Raw genomic sequence first — 16095 nt, 5'->3', positions numbered from 1 at the left:
CCTCTGAAACTACCGACCGATTTTTTACGTTGCCTTATTGAGAAACTATTTTTTGACCGACCAACTTCTCGTTTGTGATCCGATTCTTCTTTACCAAAGACATAATTTCGCTTTTCTGCAATCAGTTGTAAAATATAAGTAAACATTGTATTCAATGCAATTCTTTTTCCAAATTGTTGGTGCAAATATTTATGTTTTGTGACGTCACACAGGAGAATGCATTTCTCCATTATTACACAAGGTGCCACATGGCAGCAGTACCATACATTATTTCCGGACTGTTTTGTTCAAGGGGTAAAACACATAGAATAAACATTATCTTCGGTAACGACAGTACTGAGGATGAAGAAGTATTACGGATCTTGCGCAGACTGTGATGCATCCAATTGTGTTTACACAGCGTATACGTGTAACGTGTATATGTTTGTTTTTAGCAAACTGGCAAACGTTATCAGATATGCCAAACACTGGTATTGCAAGGTAAAATTTATAAATAGTTGTTTTCAAGATTTTTAGAACCTTTGTGTTTTACACACGTATAAAAGAAAAGATTGGTATCATACTTAGAACTTCTCACATCCTTTTAGGATCAAACAAAGCTTGGTTGCAAAACTTTTCAGGTAAAAACTTGTGAAAACTATAATTTAGTGTGTTTTATGATTTGAAAACATTTAAAACTTGCATCTCTATTTCAGGAAAGATGATGGCCTCGGTGTTCAGTTCAGTTGAAAACTCAACAAAAGGATTGGATGGTTCAAATAAAAAGATTATTTCTGACACAAGGTTTTTCCAACTAAGTGACAAAAATGACAACTCTGATGTTATTGAACAGCTTGTACCCATATTGCACCGAGGGGGTATTATTGCTTTGCCAACTGACACAGTGTATGGAGTCGCTTGTTTAGCACAATGCACTGAAGCAGTTGAGAAACTATACACTCTTAAAGCACGCAACCTACTAAAGCCAATTGCAATTTGTGTTGGAGAAGCATATGATGTATGTCAATGGACTAGATTTCCTCAGGGTTTAAGTGAAACAGTCAGCAAAAAATTGACTGATAATAATTCATTATCAAAGCCAAGACAAAACTCTTCTGGCATGCTGCATCAATTGCTTGATGACCTACTTCCAGGACCAGTAACTATTGTCACAGAAAGGGGGCCAGGCCTAAACACCAACCTTAATCCTAAAACATCTTTGGTTGGAGTTCGTGTTCCGGATTATGAATTCATTCGCAATTTAACCAACAGACTTCGTGAACCCCTGGCACTGACTTCAGCAAACATTAGTGGGGAAGAAACCTCTCTTTGCATAAATGATTTTAAGTCTTTGTGGCCAAAGCTTGATGCAGTTGTAAATGGTGGAGAAGTTGGAAATAAGTATGTGAACAAACATTTACAATATGCTCGTGAAGGTTCCACTGTTTTTCAAATACTGTCTGATGGTAGCTCATTCAAAATTTTACGTGCCGGTTGTGCATACGAATCAACTCTGCAAATTTTACAAGAAAAGTGGGGTTTAAAACTGGTCATCTGAGAAGGGAAAATCTCAGTTTTGTATATATGTGTTGTTATTCTTACATTTCAAACACTTTGTTGCTTTACTCAGCAATTGAAATCTCCATTACAATTTTTTGGTTTGTTAGTTTTATGCAAAGGTTTTTATTTTTTATCTCACTGGGCTATGTTACCTGTAACTGTAATCACTGCAGAATATGTATAGACTTCAATACTAAATTAAATAATGTGCACAATCGTGAGTCATTCCTCGAACATTTTTCTTTCTTTGTCTTCAAAATATAGTTTTTGACGATGTTTGCATTGTATATCTAGGAGTTGGTTAGTAAGTAGCCAATGCTGCCTTTGCACCACTCCTAAGGAAATATTTTACTTCAACCCTTAGTTGTGCATTGCTTGCATATTGAAAAGAATTAATTGAACACTTGCTTTATTTCGGGATACAATACAATGCATCTGTCAAGTGCATCATGAGGGATATGCCACCTATAAACGTGGCGCGAAAGGATCTCCAGTTTTGCATTCTGTCCGGGTTGTTAACGGTCTCAAGCCTTGCCGCTAGATGATGATATTGAGTTAAGGCGCCTCCTTTGCACGAATAATCACTTCCGATAAATTTAATTAAAGATTTGGCCAAATGAATTACTACTGATGCGGACAGGCATATTTTTATTCTGCAATACATGAAACACCTAATTTCAGCCCTATCCCTTCCACCGAAAAAAAAACACATCCCTTCCACTGAGGAGTGATATAATGAAAAATATCCGTCTTTAAATGTTACTGCGCACGTTTTAACTGTTGCACATTGTCCCCTTTTCTCTACATGACTTTTAAGTTAAACTTTCATAGTCATGAAGTTTCCAACGAACATGCATGCCCCAAAACGCAACTTTAGACCAATACAACGTGTCGCTTCCTGGAATAGCAAAGTGACGAGGCTGTTGACGTCTGAGGCAAGCAGCAGTGAATGAATATCCCGACATAGGAGGCGTACTCCCTACAGGAAGAGCTATCAACTCGCAAGCTTTCTTCCTCATTTGTCATATTTAATCTGACAATACTTCCCTTTGATCATGACAAGATTACCCTTATCTGTCAAATATTGATTGTTATAACACCTCGCGTGGCGTGCTTGCTGAGATTGAGTTTTGCGTAAACAAAGCTCGGATTACATCATATTTGCGACAAAATAATGATGGATGTATTGACGAATGCTTCATTTAAATATTTGCATCACAACGTGACTTTCGAGAATCTTGCTTTTACAACAGTCAATGTTTTAAAAGTTATGGTCAACACAAGGCAAAGTGAACAAGCGTGCAAGGTTCCATTTTATAAAGATCCAAGTCAAGCGTACTATTGGCCAATCCATAATTAATGAAGCACGGTGCGTGCAATGGCGACATTGTTCGCTCAAATGGAAATCTTCGGCTTTATTTAACTTTTAACGGCCAAACCGATGCACATCACCCAGCACACCATCGACACTCAACTTTCAAAGCAATTAAAAAAAAAGTGTTTTGGCGGTAATACTCCAGGTTACATTCTGTTGCGCTTTTATGCTTTCGGTGGCCGAGAAAAATTAAATTCACTGACTGGCGTAAGCCATTTAGTCGAGCGTGAAACGACCAACAGCCAGACGCGTAGAAAATTTAGCCACGCCAGTGCAGTTTTGTTGTCATACAATAGCGCTATTCGCTGTCTGTGCGGCAACCTCGGAGTACATCGCATCGAGATGTTGCTGGTTTATCAAGAAAAATCTGGGCAGTGCATAACACTGGCGCGGAAATAACCAGTCGTTTCGGTTTACTGGGGCCTTACGCTAATGCTGCTTCTCTGCATATAAAGACTAGTCAGAAATTTGGTGGCAGATATGCGTCACTTTGGACTGTAAACTAATTTACTTGATCGACGGTTTCAGGGAATAGAAACTGTAGAGACAATTACGAAGAAATTATGAGCTCAATACAAAAATGCTCACAAAATGGACACAACTTTAATGTTTATGTAATATGAATTCGCCTTGTGTTTAGATGAAGGTCGTCTCTGTGTTAGGGTTATTCCTTTGTGTTCTGTCTTGCCTCGGTAGCTGTTTCGGCCGAAACGGAAAAGGTATTTCCATTTCATTATTTGTACAGTTATGCCTGGTTTGATTTACACGCCCAAACGCCACTGGAATAGATTATCAAACAATGTCGGGAAAAACATTTGTTGGAAATAACGGTGTTTACTGTGTGGTGGCAAAAACTAAACAGTCTTTGGATTTCATGTTATTTGGAATTCCACTTTTATGTTTAGTTCGTTTGTCTCACAGTTTATTTGTAAACAAACTGGCCCAGTAGCTTACCTCGAGGATAGGTTTTTGAGCGACCAGCACAGATTAAAATGCACAAGAACGAGTGAAATATTTGTTCATACATTTTCATGCTGCACTTTATTTGTGAAAATCGACTTAAACAATATGTATAGTCCTCAAGTTTTTGCTTTCTGGTGCTTGTTGCGTCGCAAATTCGTTGGATGTGTTTTACCTGTCAACATCGATCACACAAAGAAACATAAACAGTTAACATTGCAGGAGGGGTCAGGTTATGTGAGCTCAAAGTTCGTCTTGACCCAAAAAAGTCCAGCGAGACATCACATATGGTCATTTTATGGAATCGTCCGTTTGTTTCGACAAATTCACAACAAAGGCATTGGAACTACACTATGCAATACAGAATTAGTTCGTAAGTCATTGTTCGTATTTTTTTTTGTGATTTTCTACAGGGGTAGTATACTTTTTGACATGTGAAGCGTATTTTCCTGTTTGTAGTACACGTCCACAGAGTAAAACTCTGCTGGGTCCAGCAATAGTATTTTCACCGACATGCACAACTTAGCATGCGGCGTCGTAAAAACAGGCTTTAAAATTTACGTTGAATCGTTTACTTTGAATGTTTAAGCGATTGGGAGAACGCCGTCGAATGCTTGGGAACAAATCGGACCACCTGCAACTTCCACCTTCGAAACTTCCTGGCCAGCTACGACGTAAGGGTTAAGGCTTGTTGTGATGGCTGCAAATGGAGTTGTACGTCCGAAAAAATTGCTGTGGTGCCTTTGTATTTAGGTAGGAGCAAAACTTGTGTTTGTTGGCACGTTTTACGGTATTCTAGTTACAATAGACTGCTGTGATTGGTGCATCCAACCACAAAATATCGACTAATTATGAGCTACATTTTTTTGCAGATTTGATGCCAGCGCCTAAGTTCGACCTGATGCAGTTTAATGACGAGCTGATTGTTCGCCATCACAGCCTACCTCACGGTGTGCGAAAATTGGGCGAGTCACTTAAAATATCTTATCAGGTGGGACGGGTTCATAACGCCCTGTCAGCGGCGCCACATATACATGGTTCTCGTATCCTGACCGACCGACGCGCGCGTTTGCAATTGTCGTAGATACGCTACCTCGCAGGCAATACTCTGTCAGGAAATGACTTGCGAACATGTTTTATGTTGATCCCGCGGGCTCAGGTGAATCTAAGCCGATGGTTTTCCGTGCTTCTCGTTGGCAAAATTCGCCGAACTTGTGCCCTCGCCACGATGGATTCGACAACGCATCGCATTTAAAACAGGAAATAATGATATTAACAACGCTATCGTTTTACCGCGAGCTTTCCCCCAAAATCCAATGGAACCGGTTAACCAACAAGTTTTGTTTTCGTTTAAGGTTGAGCCCAACGCATCGAACGACAGGAACAGTATAAATGACACCCAGTTTGCGTTGCCCATCCAGCATTGCAACAAGACGCCGGACGAAAGTATGTCGACGTGTTGTGTACGGGTCAGACTTCATATACCAGGACTGACCCGGTACATACTGGGCACGGGACAGTGGAGCGAGTGGCATTGCATCGACGTTAACGAAACACAAAACCCAAGGTACAGTTTTTACTAGTTGCAGACTTGCTGTTTCAAAACAAAATGGCGTTTCTATGGTTAACGTCGGGCAATTAGCAGGCGCGTGAATTAAGTGCTAAATTTAACAGCATATATGTTTTGCAGACATTCGATCGAGTGGATAATTCTTGGCGTAGCGATTGGTTTTGTGGCCACAGCTATCGGAGGATTTCTGTTGTACCGGGCGTACCTTTTTGGCCGTGACTACATGAAAATAGTCAGTAAAATTCCAGAGAGCCTGGTAAGTTGTGGCATTCATTATACAGCATTACTGACCTATAGGTCAAAAACGGAACCGCTGAAGGGTCGCAGTTGAGAATTGAGAAATGGTGAGAATTGTAAACCGACATTGCGACGGAGCATTTGGCAAGCGGCGACGAAAATTCAATTGGGTTGTGGTCCGACCCTGATTCGTGCCGCGTGTGTCACACAGCAAAGCCTGGCGCTAAAAAGTAACTGTTGGCTATCGCCTTACTTCTGCGCACAGTCAGGCATTTTCCAGTTGGGAAGCCGGCCTAATTATTTATTAATACTCTTCCCATGGCCCTCCATTGTGGCAGGCATATGCATACGTTTCCCTTTGCCGTAACGGTTTGAGGGTAAACTTACGCCCAATATGTGACGTGTGTTAAAAGAAGATTTTGAGAAATTCTACGGTCTACCGATTGGTTAGTCATTGTGTTGTGATGTCCAATGTGTCGTATAGAAGGCATATTTAAATATAATTAGGTTAGTCGCTGTTATGCGATTGTAATAAAATGTTGGCGGGATGGCCTGCTGGGAAAGTTGTTTTTGCATTTGTTACGTTTTATTGTTCATTAATGCTACAACTTTTATTTTATTTGTAGGGTTTCGCGTGTTTAATATATATGTGGGTGTATACAAGTGGTTTATTAACTTAATTTATTGTACATGTCCCAAAGGTCCTTTCATGCGTAACAAAAGGCGGTAGTTCAAAGGTGACGTCACTTCCCATCATTTGTGGAGGCCCGTTCGTTTATTATGTGTGTAGTTTGTAAATAGATTTCCAAATGCACCTGACCGAAAGTATACGCAACACATTCACCACAACAGAGTTTTTTGTTCGAAAGTTGCCTTTCGTGGAGGTTCGTGAAAAGTTTTTTTTTAATGCAGGAAAAGGCGCTTGGAGATGACGGCCATGAAGGTTTGTCGATTTCGCGCCAGGAGCTGAAGTGGGACGAAGCCTACGAATCCCTTTCTGGTGCCACGTCTCGTTCGTGTGAGATCGGGGAAACCTCGTTTTCCAACAACAACACAACGTGCTCTGAATGGTTTGACACGGACTCTGAACATGGTTTGTTGGATTCGAATCGAGCACAAAGCGGCACAATATCGCGCGAGCACAATAGAATGGAGTTCACTGCAAGGGATGATTCGGCATACGTCACAATGACTACGGTCGGCGCTTGCCTGAAGCCAAGGTCTCGCGCAAATCGATTTCCTTCGAATCAGTCGGGCGACGGGTATCCAAGTTCAAGTCTGTCGTCACCAGATGATTGGTTGCCGTCTGAACCAGAAAACATAGTTCTTCCAATTTATGGATTGTCGCCGGGCAATGGTTCAACATTTTCTCGAAACGATTTGATTGTGGAACAGCAAGCACAATCTTCGCAGAGCAGAGCGCAATTAGATTCGGGCTTGTGTTTTCTGAATAGCATCTCGTCTGTTGAATCTTTGAGCAGTGGATTTAACGTTGGACTGTCAAGCACAAGAGATCAGAGTAGTGAATGTTGCGTGCCGCCGGAGAGTCAAATAGCAGACATTTCGTCACGCGTCGCTGCCGAACTTTATGAGCCTTGTGATAACCTTCATTGCCAGTGCACGTGCCACGATTCTTCATCTTCAAATCGCCAGTTTTGCACACCCAACTTCAGTTATATTTCTTCCGAAATGGCTGCGCTTGGTGTTGGGTTAAAGTAGCCTCTTTGTTGTCAACCGAAACTAGCGACAGTTTTGGGATCAAAGCGGTTTATTTCCTGTCCTCCGTGCTCTGCTTTCTGTGCAATATGTTTTTGAATCATTCCACTTTTTATTATTGGATATATCGCTCTGTTCGGTTTATCGCTTTGTTCGTTTTTGCGTTTCCTCGTGACGAATCATCAAATGCCTTTAAGGAGCTTAACAGAGATTTGTCGTTGTTACATCACGCCGCTACAACAATGGACACTGTGTCGTGCAAGGGGCAATGACTTTCGAGCGCCATTATTAGTGCGAATGTGAACATGAACACAGTGGTAGGCGTGGGGTTGGAGTATTCGCTGTCTTTGGTCGTGTGCTCAGCTGTTAGTCTGGTGATCACCTTGGGGCTGTGTTTGACACAAAAATCAATACTCGAGGCAAATTGCCAGAGATATATCACTAACGTTGTAATCTTTAACAACGAGAGGAACATCGAAACTCCAGGTAAGTTTTGTCAGATTACAAGATAGCTTTTTTTTGAAACTGTACCAATTGACGGCGAATACTGTTCATTTTATTTCGCGTTAGCGCTAAATTGCTAACACACTTTCTGGCTTATTCATTATATAACATTGTTCGACATAAATAAACGCTGCAGATGTCGAGAGATTGACTGGGAACGATTTGAGACAGAAAAATCTTCGTTCACATTTGGTAAGGACTCCAAACCCTAGCGCGAAATGTTTCGGCATTTTGTGGCCGAACAAACTTCTACTCGACGCTTTGCTGACAACAAGTGAGTTTGAGCGTGACGTCTCAACAAAACACCTCCGACCAGCCTTGTTTTGTTTGTTGTAGCGTATTTCGGGCATGGAATCTTACAAACTGTCGACTTACAAATTGCGGACAAACTGGCTGCAGACATGAAGAACGATTTACACAATGTTGCCTGTATTTTTAACGTATGTTGAACCCAAACTATATCTTTGCCCACTGGAATGTAAGTTGCATGTGTACACAACAGTGGTGTTTTTTTGTATTTTTAGATCTTCACCAACTTTTTGTTTAACGTAGCCGTGATATTCCCCACATTTTCAGTGGCAACCAAACTGTGTTTTAAAACGTAAGTGCGATATTTGTTGGAACTTTTAGCTACTGTTGTGAAATTTTGTGCTTCGAGAAAGTGTCAAAACTATTCCCCAAAAGATTCATAACATTTTTTTCGCAGCTGCGTTCGTTCCAAAGTTTGTTGCCAAGCGGCGTGCTTGCTCTTATCCACGTTTGCTGCCGTGTCTTTGACAGTGTCCTTTTTTATCTTTCCACCATCCTACAACAGGTCCGGAAAAGTTTGTAATATTATTGTTATCGACTTTTCTATCATTTTTCGGCGCTTTTTGATAAATGCGCTTCTGGAACATAACAGCATGTTTTTTATGTTTGGTTACAACCATCGACAGGTACACAGTGCACCTCGCGTTGTCGACATCTTACTTTGCACTTCTCGTCAATCCCCTTCTACGCCTGGCAATTTTCAGTCGTCACAAAAATGCCATATTTCGCACTTCACTGATAGTGCTTGGCGATGCCGATAAGTTGGATGACCTGAAATACTGTTTTGTCGCCAGTACAGTGGTTGATTACATATGGTGAGTGGTAGTGAATGGCGCCCGATATAGGTGCGGCAATTGAGTCAAGTTGCATTTGACGTTAAATGAAAAAGCGGCAATGGTTCTACCCATGCAACAACGCTGATGGCAGTGTCTTCAACTACACTAAATGTTTCGCCTCCTGCTTGGCTTGCATATTAGTTGGCCAAAGTCCTTTAAATACCAACAGAAAAATGTCACACGGCTATTCACTGGTTAGCCGATAATACCCGTTACATTTGTATTTTCAGCCTGTTGCCAAACGTGCTACTCAGTTGGCTCGTTGCGTATGCGAGTAATTCGGCGACCAATGAACTTATGGAATCACTCGATAGCGCCCCCTCGCTGCTGACATCCTGCTCATCGACCTTCGACACGCTTACGCTGGAGGGCAGCAATAAGCTTGTCGTGTCAAAGGTGTTTCAAATTCTTGTTGTAACTGCGGTGAGTAGACGATAGCTATGGATGTTGAATAAATTTTGAACTATTTTGTTGAAAGTAACATGTGGTCTGTTTTGTAATCATTGCCTTTGCTACAAGTTTTAAATTATTCATCGGTTAACAGGCTTCTTGCACAGGATGTCAGTTGTTGTTGCAAGTTTTTCTACACATCCGTTTTCCGTATCCTTGCGACGTTCCACTTGGATGCGTACGGCAAGAAATACAATACATTTCGACACAACAAAGGCCTAACATGCAGCAAACCGATACGCTCAATGAAAACAGCGACACAACCAAAACAATGGGTTTGCATGTTCGTTTATGGCGGGCATTAATTTGTCTTGGAAAAAGAACTTTGTCTCGCGTCGCGATTCCCAATGAAGATTACAATGCCAGCGCAGTTCTAAATACTGATTTCGGGCGCGGGGAGCGAACAGAGAATTTGGACAACAACAAGGAAGATTTGCCATTGCTCGACGTTCGCTCTGAAAACTATACCAATTAGTTTCTGCTGTTCTAGTAAAGATATAATTATATATCTTCTTTTTAAGTACTATACCAAAATTCGGAAAACGTACTATTATAGTTTAATTGCACATAATTAAATTTTACCAACAAAAACAATTAAACACAGCGTTGCAACGCCCAAATATCTTATTTGCAAATATGTATGATCCATGGTTTTAAGGATAGCTTTGAGGATAAAACCGTGTAAAATCGCCCTGCGAAACCTGATTACATCAAATGTAGATATAAATATGCGATAAGAAATATAAGAAGTCGGGGTCATCGCAAGATTACGCCGATGCCACATTCTCTGAAAAGTGAAAGAGCCTGTTAAAACATTTTTTAAAACAGTGTCGCTTCAGCGGCGGTCAAACACTGATGGCCGGCCTGCGTGCAGTGTTTATGACCAAATAAATACTGCGAGCTTTCAAGTTTATGGTTGTGTGTGTTCAAATGGGCTGACAGAGTTGGGCGACCTCAGGCTGCCTGCGCGTACTTGTCTTCACTTCCTGTCGCTGCACTCGATTCAAGGCGACAATTACGAGTAACGGTTTGTTGCTGTGGTTTCGATGAAGTTCGAAACATTCCTCTGAGCAGGTGCGCGGAGAAAAGGACAACCTGCCAGATTCGTTGAAATTCACGCCATCAGTCGAATTTTTCACACTTTGTCATAATGCCCCTGAGCGTATTGTTTCGTTGTACGCGCAAGGGGATGATGAGTCGGGTACACTGCCTGGTGCTTGTATATATGACGTACACATGCCAGCCGAAAAACAGCGTTCCCTGTAAAATACTTTGCCGCCGGCAAAATTTGTTTTGTTGCGTGTGAATAATCACAATGCCGTGATTTCTGCTCCAGGCTTTTTTTACCTGGATTCGGGTATAGGGCTACATATATGTGCAAAAAAGGCATAATAATATTGGTAAGCTGCAGACAGGGTGTGTACACGCACACAAGGACATATAATTTTGCATAACTACAGGAGTTTTGTTTTCAGTATTGTTCAATGGTAAACCATGGGCCAGGGGCTTTACAACCTTTCATGACTTTTTTACCTTTGGCCAAGGATATTTTTCGTTTGTACGCAAATCGTGTCCGGGGAATACCGACGCAATTCAAACCAGGTTATGAGCGACTAAAATACTTGGAAAACAAAATAAATCCGAAAGAGCGGCGACTCTTTATGATGTGGGTGACGCGTAGACCTTAAAATACACAGGTTTTGCGCGATTCTGAGTATCGCGTAACATGCAAAGTGGCCGGCCAACACTGCGACGTTGGTAACCGAAGCAAGGTAATGGCCGCCTTGCTGCAAGCTGATCCGCACCTGCGTGCCTGTTTCATAATGCCCGTCGTTTCCGTCAAGATCGTCGCGGTTGCTAATATAGAGATAGTGCGTCACAGTTCAGCCGAATTTTGCGGTTAAGTGTTACAAGGCAAGTTGTAATTCCATGCAATCGTGGAGATTCCCTTATGACTCATGCAATGGCCTATTCTTCACGCTATACTTAAGTTTCACCTATTTTACGGCTAATCTTGTTTGCCGCAAGTTTTCAACGTAAATAAACTACTAAACGAGGACCGAAAGTTTCGCTAAAAATGACGAGTCCCAAATCTGCATTTGTGTTCGGCGAACAAATTTATTGTTCAGTTATGTTATTCCCACGTAAAGTTATATATATACATATGGGGAGCAAGGCGTTTGACTGGAAAGGATTGCGGCTTCATAAGATTCGAAAACGTGTCTGAGCTTGCCGCAAACACTTGGATTGAGGCCTCCTCTTTCACAGTCTTTTTCAGAGGAATTTGTATATTTTTCGCATTCCCAGCCGCAAACGTTAAATTAAGCCTTATTTAAAATTGAAACGACGTACGCGGTGATATATAGCTGGTTGCATCAAAATGTATTAATACATGTACGATAAAAATACGATCAATAGGACGATTGAAGACAACATACATTTTGCACTCATCACTAGTATCTTCTCACTTTCTCAGAACAGTAAGAAGGAACAGTACTCTTCAAGCGCGGGAAAGTATTCAGCAAGAATGACAAGCGTATAAAAGCATAAATATAGGTTTTAAGTATTTTCTCCAATAAATCAGGTAGCTTTTGTGACAATGATTCAAATTATAATAAATGTTATTTAATAAATAAAACGTATACTGCTGCGTTTTTCGTACGATATCTCCCTGTTGAGTGTTTTTCAGCCCGTTAGGGCATTACGAAAGGCGACATAAAGATACTCAGCACTTATCTTCCACGGTACGTTTGCTGAAAAACTCCAACGTCTCAGCCACAAACAACATAACCATGCCGATACCAACGCCTGTGTGATAAACGCTATTGTGGTTGAATGCGTCGGGTAATGGGCACCCGAGCCTATCGTGAGCGTCGTTGCCTGCACATTGTGAGGACAACCCAAATTGGATTGCGCCGCTTCCAAATATCAACCACGCGGCGACGCACCTCAGTCCGACCAGCCACACGAGTGAAATTTCGCTTATTCTGTGAAAAAGTCCAGAAAACTTTGGGCGCTCATATTTAACCGGTGTTACGTCCTCGCCGCTTTCGTTCACAACGATCACAGTGTCAACGCGGCCACAACAATCTTTATAGGGCGGCCCACAAACGTCACAGCACTTCTCTTTGAGGGATTTTTCACCAGTTCTCAACAGTGCGCAGGTGAGGTAGGTAAAGTAACATGCGTACATGAAAATCGCCATCCCCAGCGTCGGAGAGGTGACATCCATTCTCCACATATTGTCTAAATCCAACCCCTGCTGTACCGCTTGATCGCCGCTAGATAATGGGAATACCTTTCCTTCTGTTGTGTTTAAAGGAAGTTCCGTGGAATTTTCCAGTTGAGAGGGGCGCAAAATGCTCGTAAGCTCCACAGCTTTGCGAGAATTATCAGATGAAGTCGAAATTCCGGCTGCGTATTGATCTTGCAGCAATGTTTCTTGTTGGTTGGAAATCGTCCCAAGATAGGAGCCAACATTCCACATGTGGTACGTCACGCTTGAGACGGCCACGGCCAAACAAAGCAGCAAGAGGGCATACCTAACGTAAGTCTTGTTGCTGGTAACGCAGCGCGACGATGCAGACTGTCCTTCAAGCGACGAATTTACAAGCGCCGCGGTCGACACGTTTGTGGACGCCCTACTTCGTGAAGGAACGGCGGATGGGGACCTAGACCGCACGTCATGCTGCGGTTCGGGTAACATCTTCCATTCGCACGCCATGGTGTTTGGGACTAGCAATATGATCAGGGAAGCCGACAGTCCACCAAAGATGTTGGCCAACTCCCAAAGTACATAACAAGGCAAATATGCGCGCATCTGCTCGAGGATTTCCTCCAGTGACGAGTGCTGCTCGTCAAGCTCAGCTGTTTTGACCTCCTGAACCTTGGCGTGAGTCAAGCCGCCGAGAATGTACATTATGCCACACGTTAGGAAAATTAGGGACATGTTGAGATGAAGCTTCGTGATCGTGTGGTCTGATTTCTTCGAGGTGCTTCGCGCTTTTCCCGGCTGGGAGCGGTTGCATTCCTCCACTGCGACCACGCGGCTGTCTCCTGAAGTCACGACGACACTGTGAAGGCCACTAGCCTTGCTGTCTCGTGCAGTACGGGTCGGGTAACTCTTCCCAGCCTCAAGCGGAAGGGTTGGGACTCCAGTTACTCGCCTGTGCCGTCGAAACGCCACTAATGCCATGATTCCGGTCAATAAGCTGAGTACTAAGCACAGAGCGCCTGTGACGTAGTCAGTGAGGAAAGTTGCCATCGAATCATCGATTCCGCGGTGGTACAACAGTTTCCTCATCATTTTTAAATTTGTTAGCTGTCAACAAAATATTACAAGGTTTACTTACAATTTGGTTGCAACAAACTACCGGGACATAACTTTTATTTGGAATTTTTTTTTGGGCCTGCCAATATTAAAAGTTTCAGATTGACGACTGCACCAAGATCAAAAAATGTTTTCTCCCCTTTTTGTTCGAACAAATTCTTTTCTAAACAATTTATCAGGCTGTTCGTCTATAACTCGCAACAAGCACCGCTTTTATACAAAACATGCAGTGAGAATCCTCGGAAAAAAAAGAATCTAGGGGCCCGGAGGCATGTTGCGCGGTCTGCAAAAGCTTAGTCACCGGCGAGGCGTTAACGGCATTGATAAATTGCGCCTGGATTAAAACCTCAAGCACGTCCACCTGAAACATCGAACTCCGGTAAATTACACTGATATTGCTCTTAATTCCTTTGATATTTTGGCAGTTTCAGCCTTGCAGGCACGATTAAAATCTATTTATGCACGCCTTTGACACTCCACATTACCAAACATTAATTGCGGTATTTCGATATCGTTTCCAGGTGGTCTCTTGTCCTAATCAAACATTTGCAATCCCTTACCACCGGTACATGCCAGCGTACATCATGATACGATAGCTAGACGATCCAGCCTTTCTACGTTATGGCATAATGACTTGTAACATGCATACAACAACGTTGACAAACATTCGGGAAAAACGGTCTCGTTTTGGAATTTCCCGGATTTTTATAGTGGTGTTTGCGCGGATGCAAACAGACGTACAATAACGTATTTTTACGTAAACGAATATCCATAAAAAGGAACTTTACGCGTTTTGACGCGTTTTGGTGTTGAGAAAATGGAGTTTTGGCGGGATTTGCGTTTTGTGCATTGTATGTACATTTATCCCGCGGCGTTTCGGCCGAATGTTCAGCCAATACATCGTACTGGCGTGACAAGTTTCACTTGCGGCAAACATTTCAAGGGAAACTGCCCTTCCGCCTACTCACTCAAGATGAAAACGGTTTAATATTCTGAATGAAAGTTTTATGCAGCTCAAAATATAAATCGCCATTTTTCCGCTTAAACCAAGAACGTCCCCTAGCGATTTAACTATTGTTTGAAAACCTATAGCGTGGTTGAGCAGCCAGAATGGTACATTATTATGGCCACCTAACCTCGGATGCGACCGGTTGCAGCCCATCACTTCCAAGTACAATCGGCTGTGGTGCCATTTCATTTTGCCTTCTGTATATATTTTTCATTTATGTGATAGTCATTAGATCAAAAGTAAACTTGATTTTGATTTGGGCATACCTTATCTTCTACCGAAATTGGTTACAGTCTGTATAGCCTACTTCCCTTGCAAGACCAAACTGCGTTATAAAATACCTGTTATAGTGAGTGTAAAATTAAAAGTTTTGGGAGCAAGTAAACTTCAGTTATCACCGGTGCTCTTGTAAAAACGTTTAATTTGAGACGTTGTCGCTTGGACCAGTAAGCAATTTTATTGCCAAGAAACGCGGCAAAATACTGCGTCAAATCATTCTGCGGTGCCATTGATTGTAGCCTAAAACGTGGATTTGACTGCTATCATTTTTCAATTTTGTGGTTTAAGGCAATGGATAATAAACCCTTTGAAAGGTTATTCCACAAACCAGCGCATAAACGTGTTGCCAAAATCTTCCGGATGCGTATCAACTTTCCGAATTAGTAAATTTTGCACTTATTCCATGCGTTCACTGACATTAACTGCATTTGTGTTGCGTGATATGGCATTTTTCTATCGTTCATCGCCAGATCGAATCGTGGCTGTGGTATCATTCCTGTCTGTGTCACACAACATTATGTCTCCTTTCGCGCATCCCAGACGGATCAAAACGGTACTTGCGGTGCAAGTCGCGACCATTTTGAACTCAAATTTTTCCCTCGAAAAGGTCGATTTTTTTGTGCATGCGCTCCTGAAGTGATGTGAAGTGACTCACCTCATTGCTTTTGACCTTTTTGTTACATCGCGTTTGAATAAAGAAACACGAGATGAGCATGCTGGGGGATTTGTATACGCATATGAAAGACCTTTTACGTGCGACGGGAACACGTACGAAGGTTTTTTTGAACTTGCAGCGTGCAATGATTTTACTCCTTAAAAATACCAGAAAATAAACCATGCAGAAGAGATGATTTTTTGACAGGTTGATTCTTCATTCCTTAGTTCGTTTTAAAGCCATAAGTGCATGTTTCAATACTTTTTTAATTTTTATAGAGTAAATCATAAGTTCATTTACATCTATGAAGAAAAATGATATGTTTT

At 42.0% G+C, this 16095-nt stretch overlaps 4 protein-coding genes across 5 annotated transcripts; 3 read left to right on the top strand and 1 right to left on the bottom strand.

Moving 5' to 3' along the window:
- Positions 1 to 297: 297 nt before the first annotated feature.
- LOC145902674 (threonylcarbamoyl-AMP synthase-like) lies at positions 298 to 1984 on the top strand. 2 transcript variants are annotated; one of them, XM_082990743.1, is made up of 2 exons: positions 298 to 480; positions 696 to 1984. In XM_082990743.1, the coding sequence occupies exon 2, from the start codon at positions 701 to 703 to the stop codon at positions 1535 to 1537; it is 837 nt and encodes a 278-aa protein (XP_082846869.1). In that variant the 5' UTR covers positions 298 to 480; positions 696 to 700; the 3' UTR covers positions 1538 to 1984. The 2 variants fall into 2 exon arrangements, with proteins under 2 accessions (XP_082846869.1, XP_082846867.1); XM_082990741.1 differs by having other exon boundaries at positions 298 to 620.
- Positions 1985 to 3560: 1576 nt separating this feature from the next.
- Positions 3561 to 7596, top strand: LOC145903478 (uncharacterized). The gene is made up of 7 exons (XM_082991559.1): positions 3561 to 3633; positions 4097 to 4247; positions 4464 to 4627; positions 4747 to 4865; positions 5230 to 5441; positions 5565 to 5700; positions 6594 to 7596. Exons 2-7 carry the CDS (start codon positions 4162 to 4164, stop codon positions 7398 to 7400), a joined length of 1524 nt encoding a protein of 507 aa, XP_082847685.1. The 5' UTR covers positions 3561 to 3633; positions 4097 to 4161; the 3' UTR covers positions 7401 to 7596.
- A 106-nt stretch (positions 7597 to 7702) lies between these two features.
- Positions 7703 to 9971, top strand: LOC145902816 (uncharacterized). The gene is made up of 8 exons (XM_082990915.1): positions 7703 to 7883; positions 8038 to 8175; positions 8238 to 8341; positions 8426 to 8502; positions 8608 to 8715; positions 8837 to 9025; positions 9277 to 9469; positions 9591 to 9971. The coding sequence occupies exons 1-8, from the start codon at positions 7703 to 7705 to the stop codon at positions 9969 to 9971; spliced, it is 1371 nt and encodes a 456-aa protein (XP_082847041.1).
- A 1890-nt stretch (positions 9972 to 11861) lies between these two features.
- Positions 11862 to 14451, bottom strand: LOC145902601 (uncharacterized). Its single transcript, XM_082990635.1, has one exon. It carries the CDS (start codon positions 13800 to 13802, stop codon positions 12222 to 12224), a length of 1581 nt encoding a protein of 526 aa, XP_082846761.1. The 5' UTR covers positions 13803 to 14451; the 3' UTR covers positions 11862 to 12221.
- Positions 14452 to 16095: the final 1644 nt, after the last annotated feature.

This window comes from Ascidia mentula, chromosome 5 (genome assembly GCF_947561715.1).
Source record: "Ascidia mentula chromosome 5, kaAscMent1.1, whole genome shotgun sequence".
NCBI classification, from domain to species: Eukaryota; Metazoa; Chordata; class Ascidiacea; order Phlebobranchia; family Ascidiidae; genus Ascidia; species Ascidia mentula.
This window is presented reverse-complemented; position numbering and strand designations above follow the sequence as displayed.

Coding starts and splice junctions, on each gene's coding strand:
- LOC145902674 (XM_082990743.1), top strand. CDS start 701: ATGATGGCCTCGGTGTTCAGTTCAGTTGAAAACTCAACAAAAGGATTG.
- LOC145903478 (XM_082991559.1), top strand. CDS start 4,162: ATGGTCATTTTATGGAATCGTCCGTTTGTTTCGACAAATTCACAACAA. Junction 4,628..4,746: donor TGTGGTGCCTTTGTATTTAG/GTAGGAGCAAAA, acceptor ATTTTTTTGCAG/ATTTGATGCCAGCGCCTAAG. Junction 4,866..5,229: donor CACTTAAAATATCTTATCAG/GTGGGACGGGTT, acceptor TTTTCGTTTAAG/GTTGAGCCCAACGCATCGAA.
- LOC145902816 (XM_082990915.1), top strand. CDS start 7,703: ATGAACACAGTGGTAGGCGTGGGGTTGGAGTATTCGCTGTCTTTGGTC. Junction 8,503..8,607: donor ACCAAACTGTGTTTTAAAAC/GTAAGTGCGATA, acceptor TTTTTTTCGCAG/CTGCGTTCGTTCCAAAGTTT. Junction 8,716..8,836: donor TTTCCACCATCCTACAACAG/GTCCGGAAAAGT, acceptor AACCATCGACAG/GTACACAGTGCACCTCGCGT.
- LOC145902601 (XM_082990635.1), bottom strand. CDS start 13,802: ATGATGAGGAAACTGTTGTACCACCGCGGAATCGATGATTCGATGGCA.